The sequence below is a fragment of the Mytilus edulis genome, chromosome 1 (genome assembly GCF_963676685.1).
Source record: "Mytilus edulis chromosome 1, xbMytEdul2.2, whole genome shotgun sequence".
Lineage (NCBI taxonomy): Eukaryota > Metazoa > Mollusca > Bivalvia > Mytilida > Mytilidae > Mytilus > Mytilus edulis.
In genome coordinates this window covers 36,561,323-36,572,141 of record NC_092344.1, presented here as the reverse complement: position 1 = coordinate 36,572,141, position 10,819 = coordinate 36,561,323, and the positions used below count along the sequence as shown (strand labels likewise).

Below are 10,819 nucleotides of genomic sequence, written 5' to 3'. Positions count from 1 at the left end.
AGTTCAATTTTGGACCCTTTGGGCCCCTTTTTCCTAAACTGTTGGGACCAAACCTCCCAAAATCGAACCCAACCTACCTTTTATGATCATTAACCTTGTGTTTAAATTTCATAGATTTCTATTCACTTATACTAAAGTTATGGTGCGAAAACCAAGAATAATGCTTATTTGGGCCCCTAATTCCTAAACTGTTGGGACCAAAACTCCCAAAATCAATCCAAACCTTCCTTTTGTGGTCATAAACCTTGTGTCAAAATTTCATAGATTTCAAATTACTTAAACTAAAGTTATAGTGCGAAAACCAAGAAAATGCTTATTTGGGCCCTTTTTGGCCCCTAATTCCTAAAATGTTGGGACCAAAACTAAAATCAATCCCCACCTTCCTTTTGTGGTCATAAATCTTGTGTTAAAATTTCATAGATTTCTATTCACTTTTACTAAAGTTAGAGTGCGAAAACAAAGTATTCAGACGACGCAAGACGACGATGACGCCAACGTGATAGCAATATACGACGAAAAATTAAAATTTTTGCAGTCGTATAAAAGTGGTTGCTTTTGGCTCCATTTTCCCACATACATTGGGCAATTACCCCAAACTCAATCCCAGCCTTCCTTTTGTGATATGGAACCGTGTGATACCGTACACTGTAAGAGAGATTCATACACTTACACACTTTATTGTCCAGAAACTACAAAAATGCTAGTTGTTGGCCCTTAATGCCTTCCCTGTTGGCATCCTAATCCCCAAAATATATCCAAACCGTCTACCGGTACTTGTGGTACAATTTCAGAGCAATTGAAATACTTATACACAAGTTAATATACTGAAAGTAGAAAAATGCTTGTTTCAGGGACCTTTTTCCAAAATGGTTGGAATCATCATTCCCAACCTCCCTTTTGTGGTATTGAATCTTATAAAATTTCATAAAGATCCATTCACTTAAAACTAGTTTTTGTCTGGACAACAAATGTGTCTTCACACGACATCATACGATCCCAAAACACATGAACTCAAACTATAACCACTGAACCATGAAAATGAGGTCAAGGTCAGATGAAACCTGCCAGTTGGACAGTCCTTCCACACACCGAATATACTAGACCTATTGATTATAGTATTCGAGATAAGGACTTGACCACCAAAACTTAACCTTGATCACTGATCCATGAAATGAGGTTGAGGTCAAGTGAAAACTGTCTGACAGGCATGAGGACCTTGCAAGGTACGCACATACCAAATATATAATGAGAGAGAATTTAACATTACAAAAAAATCTCTTTTTCAAGTAGTCACTGAACCATGAAAATGAGGTCAAGGACATTGGACATGTGACTGACGAAAACTTCCTAACATGAGGCATCCATATATAAAGCTTTTAAGAAGTTTGCTAACGCCACCATATCACTATCCCTATGTCAAGCTTTCTGCAACAAGTCACAAACTTGAACCAGATGGTCCGCAGGGCGCAGCTTTATACGATCGCAGAGGTTGAACCCTGAACGGTTGGGGCAAGTATGGACACAACATTCAAGCTGGATTCAGCTCTAAATTTGGATTGTGATTAAATAGTTGACACAGCATAGGTTTCTGACACAGAATGAATGTGTTCTAATGAACTTAAAATTTTTGTTTTCTCTTAGAGCAATTCACTATGCTGTTGAATATTAATCCTCTCAAAAAAATGTTTGAAGAAATTTTCTTGTTTATTTATGAAATTTCAAATGAGAAAAATTGAACCCAATTTTTTTAATCACATCCCCCTTTCCCTTATTCCAAAACTAATCTCAATTAAAATTTCTATTGGAGTTTGCAACAATAACTACTCATTTAAATACATCATAAAATATTAAGATGTAAAAAAAACTGCTTGTTATCACTGAATGGTAAAGATTATTTTAATTTATCAGTTGGTAGTAAAAAGTGAATATACATTGTATATTGTATAACAAAGATTTAAGTTGATTCTGGACAAAGAAAGATAACTCCAATTAAAAAAAATCTTGCTATTGCACAATATTTTGCAATTAGATATTTCTTGCTTACTATTCTGGACAAAGAAAGATAACTCTAATTAAAAAAAATTTTGCTATTTCACAATATTGTGCAATTAGATATTTCTTGCCATTGCGCAATACTGTGCAATTGAAAAGACTTGATATTGCACAATACTTAATATAATAATTTTAGATCCTGATTTGGACCAACTTGAAAACTGGGCCCATAATAAAAAAATCTAAGTACATTTTTGGATTCAGCATATCAAAGAACCCCAAGATTTCAATTTTTGTTAAAATCAGACTAAGTTTAATTTTGGACCCTTTGGACTTTAGTGTAGACCAATTTGAAAACAGGACCAACCAGATGCTCCGCAGGGCGTAGCTTTATACGACCGCAGAGGTTGAACCCTGAACGGTTAGGGCAAGTATGGACACAACATTCAAGCTGGATTCAGCTCTAAATTTGGATTGTGATTAAATAGTTGACACAGCATAGGTTTCTGACACAGAATGAATGTGTTCTAATGAACTTAAAATTTTTGTTTCTCTTAGAGCAATTCACTATGCTGTTGAATATTAATCCTCTCAAAAAAATGTTTGAAGAAATTTTCTTTTTTATTTATGAAATTTCAAATGAGAAAAATTGAACCCAATTTTTTTAATCACATCCCCCTTTCCCTTATTCCAAAACTAATCTCAATTAAAATTTCTAATGGAGTTTGCAACAATAACTACTCATTTAAATACATCATAAAATATTAAGATGTAAAAAAACTGCTTGTTATCACTGAATGGTAAAGATTATTTTAATTTATCAGTTGGTAGTAAAAAGTGAATATACATTGTATATTGTATATAACAAAGATTTAAGTTGATTCTGGACAAAGAAAGATAACTCCAATTAAAAAAAAATCTTGCTATTGCACAATATTTTGCAATTAGATATTTCTTGCTTACTATTCTGGACAAAGAAAGATAACTCTAATTAAAAAAAAATTTGATATTTCACAATATTGTGCAATTAGATATTTCTTGCCATTGCGCAATACTGTGCAATTGAAAAGACTTGCTATTGCACAATACTTAATATAATAATTTTAGATCCTGATTTGGACCAACTTGAAAACTGGGCCCATAATCAAAAATCTAAGTACATTTTTGGATTCAGCATATCAAAGAACTTCAAGATTTCAATTTTTGTTAAAATCAGACTAAGTTTAATTTTGGACCCTTTGGACTTTAGTGTAGACCAATTTGAAAACAGGACCAAAAATGAAGAATCTACATACACAGTTAGATTTGGTATATCAAAGAACCCCATTTATTCAATTTTTGATGAAATCAAACAAAGTTTAATTTTGGACCCCGATTTGGACCAACTTGAAAACTGGGCCAATAATCAAGAATCTAAGTACATTTTTAGATTCAGCATATCAAAGAACCTGACTGATTCATTTTTTGTCAAAATCAAACTAAGTTTAATTTTGGACCCTTTGGACCTTAATGTAGACCAATTTGAAAACGGGACCAAAAGTTAAGAATCTACATACACAGTCATGACAGTTAGATTCAGCATATCAAAGAACCCCAATTATTCAATTTTGATGAAATCAAACAAAAGTTTAATTTTGGACCCTTTGGGCCCCTTATTATGTTGGGACCAAAACTCCCAAAATCAAACCCAACCTTTCTTTTATGGTCATAAACCTTGTGTTTAAATTTCATAGATTTCTATTTACTTATACTAACGTTATGGTGCGAAAACCAAGAAAAATGCTTATTTGGGTCCCTTTTTGGCCCCTAATTCCTAAACTGTTGGGACCTAAACTCCCAAAATCAATACCAACCTTCCTTTTGTAGTCATTAACATTGTGTTTAAATTTCATTGATTTCTATTTACTTAAACTAATGTTATTGTGTGAAAACCAAGAATAATGCTTATTTGGGCCCTTTTTTTGCCCCTAGTTCCTAAACTGTTGAGACCAAAACTCCCAAAATCAATATCAACCGTTCTTTTGTGGTCATAAACCTTGTGTCAAAATTTCATAGATTTCTATTAACTTAAACTAAAGTTATAGTGCGAAAACCAAGAAAATGCTTATTTGGGCCCTTTTTGGCCCCCAATTCCTAAAATGTTGGGACCAAAACTCCCAAAATCAATACCAACCTTCCTTTTGTGGTCATAAACCTTGTGTTAAAATTTCATAGATTTCCATTCACTTTTACTAAAGTTAGAGTGCGAAAACTAAAAGTATTCGGACGCCGGACGACGACGACGACGACGCCGACGCCAACGTGATAGCAATATACGACGAATTTTTTCAAAATTTGCGGTCGTATAAAAATGAAGAATCTACATACACAGTTAGATTTGGTATATCAAAGAACCCCATTTATTCAATTTTTGATGAAATCAAACAAAGTTTAATTTTGGACCCCGATTTGGACCAACTTAAAAACTGGGCCAATAATCAAGAATCTAAGTACATTTTTAGATTCAGCATATCAAAAAACCTAACCGATTCATTTTTTGTCAAAATCAAACTAAGTTTAATTTTGGACCCTTTGGACCTTAATGTAGACCAATTTGAAAACGGGACCAAAAGTTAAGAATCTACATACACAGTTAGATTCGGCATATCAAAGAACCCCAATTATTCAATTTTGATGAAATCAAACAAAGTTTAATTTTGGACCCTTTGGGCCCCTTATTCTGTTGGGACCAAAACTCCCAAAATCAATACCAACCTTCCTTTTATGGTCATAAACCTAGTGTTTAAATATCATAGATTTCTATTTACTTATACTAACGTTATGGTGCGAAAACCAAGAAAAATGCTTATTTGGGTCCCTTTTTGGCCCCTAATTCCTAAACTGTTGGGTCCTAAACTCCCAAAATCAATACCAACCTTCCTTTTGTAGTCATTAACATTGTGTTTAAATTTCATTGATTTCTATTTACTTAAACTAAAGTTATTGTGCGAAAACCAAGAATAATGCTTTTTTGGCCCCTAATTCCTAAACTGTTGAAACCAAAACTCCCAAAGTCAATCCCAACCGTTCTTTTGTGGTCATAAACCTTGTGTTAAAATTTCATAGATTTCCATTCACTTTTACTAAAGTTAGAGTGCGAAAACTAAAAGTATTCGGACGACTACGACGCCAACGTGATAGCAATATACGACGAAAAATTTGAAGTCGTATAAAAAATGTACATTTTTTCATCAATATTCCAATGGTCTCCAACAGTTGTAATTTTGACATATTCAAATGTAAGCCATATGGATCATATCAGAGTTTAACTTGAGGCCTATTATTGAATCAATGGCTCATTATGATTACATCTCCACTGAATAAGCATGGAAATTTGAACGAAGTCAAACTGTAACCTAGCATAAGGCAGCAATATAAAACTTTTAAAACATGTATTATTATTATTTTTTATTTCTCTAGCTCATAGTCTTCTTATGTCCTTGGCCTTTCTTTCTTTCCCTTGAACAGAGCCCAGAGGGAAACATTGGCAACTTTGACGATCTTGAAACGGACACCGGGAATATCTCCAACAGCATGTCCTTTTCTACCAAATCCTGCTACCAAAACTTCGTCATTTTCCTAGGAAAATTACAATTAAATATTTAAGAAATGTAAATGCAATGATTAATGACAAACTCTGAGTGTGAAATTTTGTGTTAAGTTATCATTTTTTTTGTGCTTTGTTTTTCTGGGATAGTCAATTAGTCTATCCTGTTGACCTTTTTTAAGTGTTCGTGCTAATATTGTGCCATTACACCATGTATGTGCCAGTCTCAAGTCAGTGCACTTGATTGACATTTGTTGCTGTGTAATATTTTTTGTTTTTTGTTTTGTATTGTACATGGATCAGGCTGTTAGTTTTTTGTTTTGTATTGTACATGGATCAGGCTGTTAGTTTTTTGTTTTGAATTGCTTAACATTTGTAATGTGGGGGACTTTTATACCTTGCTATGGCGGTCTGTGCCAAAATCTTTTTCATCTACTAGTCTAGACATTTAACATCAACACTTGTCCCTACATGACTTCAAAATTTTGAAAATTTTTACCAGTCCGAATCAATATTTACTAGACTGGGGCATCAGATAAGAGGCGAACAGTACAGACTACTATGGTGTATGGGTTTTGATCATTTTTGAAGAATGTGCTGTGACTTTCTTGCAGTTGGTTTTTTTTTTACTTCTTTCAGTCTCTGGTGGAAATTTATCTATTTGCAATCATACCCCATCTTCTTATTTCTATATTCATAGTGTTTCCTACTTACTTCAACGTAATTCAGACAACCATCATTAGGTACGAAGGCTGTGATCTTCTTGCCGTTCTTGATAAGTTGTACTCTGACACATTTTCTGATGGCAGAGTTAGGCTGCTTAGCTTCTACTCCACTGAAAAAGAAAATTGCAATTCATATAAAAAAAATCAAAATCTACAATGAAGCTTACATTAAAAACATCTATACAGGGACTTAACTCTTTTTCTTCAGGGGCCAGCTGGGCCCTTGGAATATTTTTTTCAGGGGCCCAGTTGAAATTTTAGGGGCCCAACCTATTTCTAAATTAATAAAATAAATCCCAAATATACTTTTCATATACTAATAGACTTTTTATGTAATCCTATATGTAATGTTCGAGTCTGGAAAGGATTATGTATTATTGCCATCAGAAATATATCATAAGATTTGACAGTACTGATTCTTGAATATTTCCCGCCAAAATTGTCTCCCTTCAATTAGAACTTCCAGTAGAAAATAGGGCTGTTTCCATAAATCATTAAATTTTATTTCAAATCCAAGCCATCCTTTAATAAGTGTTGATCAAAAATATTATTCAATTACTTTTCATCGAAGATTGGTTCCCATGCTAGATATTATGATATTTATTTATGAGACTTTGCGTTTTGTTTTTTCTTTGAAGAACATGTTGTGTTTGCAAGTTTTTTTGTCAAAAAAGGACTTGTAATAACTCCCTAAACAACTGGGATGTATTTTAGAAGCAATTCAGATTCAAAAGCACAACGAAAACGAAAAAGATGATTACATGTGTCAAATCGTGACTTTTCATCAAAAACTTAGTTGTCCGACTGGATTTTGGGTATTAGAATGACCTAACTGGTTACAGGAATTCCGCCGTTCTATTTTCCCTCCTTAATCAGACAATCATGATTCCATTGGAATCAGTTTTTATACACCAGTTTTTTGTTATTACATCGCGGGGAAAAGGATAGACATGGGATAATTCAATGCAAAATATTATTTGTCGCCAGTTTGGGGATTAGAATGATAAATATATTGGCCCAGCCGAAAGTCTGCTCGCATTGGGCGACCATTAAGTTTAGTCCCTGCTATATATTCTATTCATCTATGCGGGAAACCCTGTACAGTCAGGTATGCACTATAACAAACTTCTCCTCATTCACACAATTTTATGCAAACGATAACCTTGGGTAAAACTTGCCTAATTAATTCTTTCTAAATCTTATCAAAAAGAACCATGGTATCTTTGCTAACGGTTTTGCAACAGTTTCCAATAAAGAATTTCTGATAATGTTCAAACATTGTATATTAAAATATTAAAACCATTAAAACATTTGAATGTCTATTTAACTTACACTTTTTCCAACACAATTCCTTTTGCGTGGGAAGAACCTTGGAAAGGTTTACACCATCTTGAAGGCAAATGAGCCTTCTTGTAGTCTTTGTCATGCCATTTCTGTTCTCTTCTGTGATTTCTCTGCTTCCTAGCAGTTTTCAAACCTCTAGGTTTACCTATGTAAAAAGAAGCAAGAGTATTAAAAATATAGTAATTTCAATGAAGTCTGTCTAACAATGTACTAAGTGGCTAAATACATTTTGTTAGAGGGTTACCGTTAATGAATGGTAATGTCCTAATGTATTCAAGTTTGCCAAAAGGTTAGCTCCCCAGTCAATATGAATCGATTGAAATATTTAAGTTGATCATTACTGTTAGTTTTAGTAATTGTAGATTGGGATATATTAATTATGACTTATTAAAACAGTGAAGTTCATATTGATTTATTTTATTGCATTCTTATATTTGAGTACAAATGCACATCATAAATAAATGGCTTTTACTTTTTTTTTTTTAAATGAAAGATTTTAACTTTAATTTCACAATCATTTGATATGAAATTATTCATGGAACAAGAAAATAAGGTAGGATTATAAATCAAAAATTCTTGTGGATGAATGTGAATTTTGTGTTATATTCATCTTGAATTTTAAAAGCAGATGTCTTTATTCTTTTTGAGTCAAATAAAAGTATAAGTATACCCTACTTTTTAGTCTTAAACCAGCCTACCCTAAAAAATGTGATTTTTCATTATACTCTGTTTAAGTCAGAATGTTGCTCCCATAGACTCGATGTAAAAAAAATTATTATAAAATATTTAAAAAAATCCCTACCTACATGTACATGTACAGCTACCTACCCTAATTTTTTGGGGGTGTAACTGGACCACATATACTATTTTATTTGGCCTTACAAAGGATCATTGATTAATTGAAAAGTCTAGCAAAAGAAAAAGTTGTCAAAATCAGTCAATATTTTTTTTAATCAAGATTAACAAGGAACACTGTTAAATCCTACTTGAGAGATGACATGCATGTAATTTAGCAGTATTTTAACTTTTAATGTGATAAGTATTTGAAAACCATTGTTTATCAGATACAGGAAAAATTAAGATAACATTTCTACAGGATGGGCACAACCCACCAAACAGGGAACTGTTCCCCAAATGAGTAACAATCCCTCATTTGAGTAATCATTTTGGTAGTGCTAAAAATCTAAACCTTCAAAAGATGATTATCCCTATCTTGATTTACTGAGAAGATACAAGCCTATGAAAACGTAGAAAACTCGACAATTTTCAAGGCTACTAACATTTTAAAAATCCATTGTTACTCATTTGGGGAATACATTGTAGTTCCCCATTTGGTGGGTTCTCTCCAATCTGTTTTAAGCACACAGCTCATAGTTTAAGCACAAGTTTAATTACAAGGAGGCTAAAGAACGTTTTCAGCTTAAAGATTGCAGCAGTAATCCAGATAGTTACATGAAATTCAGTTTTGGTTTGTCCCTTAGTAAAGCTTTCAGTCAGATGAAGCATATGCCCCTCTAGGCACTACAACAAATGCAGATATTTTTTCAAAACTTTAAACCCAGAACTTATTTATTTCTTGGCCTATTCTAAATTTATGGCACTTTTTTTAATAAAAAATATTTGATCTTTTGATCACTGTAAAAGTACAAGAAGGTTCAAGCAACTGCTATTTGAAAATCTTTTTTTAATCTTGCTTCTTTGTACATTTATGTTATATGGTTTAGCATGGTGTCCACTTTTCAACATTTATGAACGAAAAGGTACTGAACATCAGGTTTGTTTATTCATTTCCTCGACACTTGTCCAATTTATATGGGTCTCATTTGGGGTCTAAGCATCTATCTACATGTATCTATCTTCATATTTACGCACTCAGTCACAACTTTGACTATTACGTGCCGTTGCATGCGTGGCTTATTTACAATTGAAAATAAATAAATTTGCAGTAATATTAAATTACATTGCATTTGTGCTTAGAAAAAATAAATAAAGTAATTTAATTTTTTTGGTGGATTGTTATCCTATGTATATTTCTTGGTAAAACTATGTACATGTTAAGCAGTTTATTAGAATATTTGTGAAAGAGCAGATATAGAAATCTGCTCTTTGAAGCTGTCGACTGTTGTACAAAGGATTGCTGATGTAGGAAGTAGGTTCCATTGTACTATTGTATGTGGATAAAATGAAAACTTGTAAGAATCTTTATTTGTTTGAATTTGTTTAAAGTGGTTGGTATGTTTATGTCTTGTTCTACTGTCTGATTTAGCAAGAAGATCTTTAGGGTAAATTGATATGTGTTGGTGTATGATATTATAGAATACAATAGCATGACAAGGGATTGACGATTTTTCATAAGCATGACATATGAAATACAAATTATTGTGCTGTGAAAATGGGAAATGAAGTCTAGCTGGACACGGGAAATTACAAAAATATGAGAATTGCTTATGTACATAGTGTAAGTTGGATACAGGAATCAGAAAAACCAGTAAGCGGGATCTGGGATCAGAACTCCCAAAATATGAGACCCCTTTATATTGCCTTTTGTAAACGTGAAAAAAAAATAAAAAGGCATTTCAACTGTAAGAGGTTTTCTATCATTTGGACTATTAAAGATATAATCATATGATCTATAAATGTTGGTATTCATATTAAAAAGATAAAGGACACATGCCGGATGGTGACAAGTGGAACTCACCATTCAACGAGTCATGGTAGAAAATGAACATTGTGTTACTTTACTGTAAAGTGTATTCATAGATTACTTATACTATATTGTTTTTAAAATAATGTGTCTGCAGTCATTTCTTTGACAGCCAGACACATTTTAATTCCATTGTCGAGTGTGTTAACTAACACCGACTCCGAGTGGCTTTTTAGCATGACGTTTTTTTTGCACAGTATATTAAGCATTGTGAGTTTAAAGAAAATAATAAAGCGGCGAAAATTGTTTCTAATAAGAAAATATTTTTTAATATTTGCTGGGAGGTATTTTAAATTGTCAAATTACTTTTATATGAACGCCAAAACCTTTTATTTGTTAACCACGTGCAAAATCTACTAACCCATGATGGCGACAAAATTAGAAAGGATGTTCACGAGGTGATCTCGCGAGAAAAATATTTTGGATTTTTGATCTGGTGCCCGGTCTATTCTGTCGCCTATTCCTCCA

The 10,819-nt window shown here is 32.8% G+C and overlaps 1 protein-coding gene across 1 annotated transcript; it reads right to left on the bottom strand.

The window, feature by feature from the left end:
- Positions 1-5,424: 5,424 nt before the first annotated feature.
- Positions 5,425-10,819, bottom strand: LOC139512128 (small ribosomal subunit protein uS12). The gene is made up of 4 exons (XM_071299525.1): positions 10,713-10,819; positions 7,636-7,792; positions 6,293-6,413; positions 5,425-5,610 (listed from the first exon to the last, which is right to left on the bottom strand). Exons 1-4 carry the CDS (start codon positions 10,714-10,716, stop codon positions 5,464-5,466), a joined length of 429 nt encoding a protein of 142 aa, XP_071155626.1. The 5' UTR covers positions 10,717-10,819; the 3' UTR covers positions 5,425-5,463.

Bases quoted from the DNA above. Each gene is read 5' to 3' on its own strand.
- LOC139512128 (XM_071299525.1), bottom strand. The intron at 6,414-7,635 runs GTAAGTTAAATA...TTTCTTTTTCAG, and splicing joins GGAATTGTGTTGGAAAAAGT to TGGAGTAGAAGCTAAGCAGC. The intron at 5,611-6,292 runs GTAAGTAGGAAA...TAATTTTCCTAG, and splicing joins GTTGTCTGAATTACGTTGAA to GAAAATGACGAAGTTTTGGT.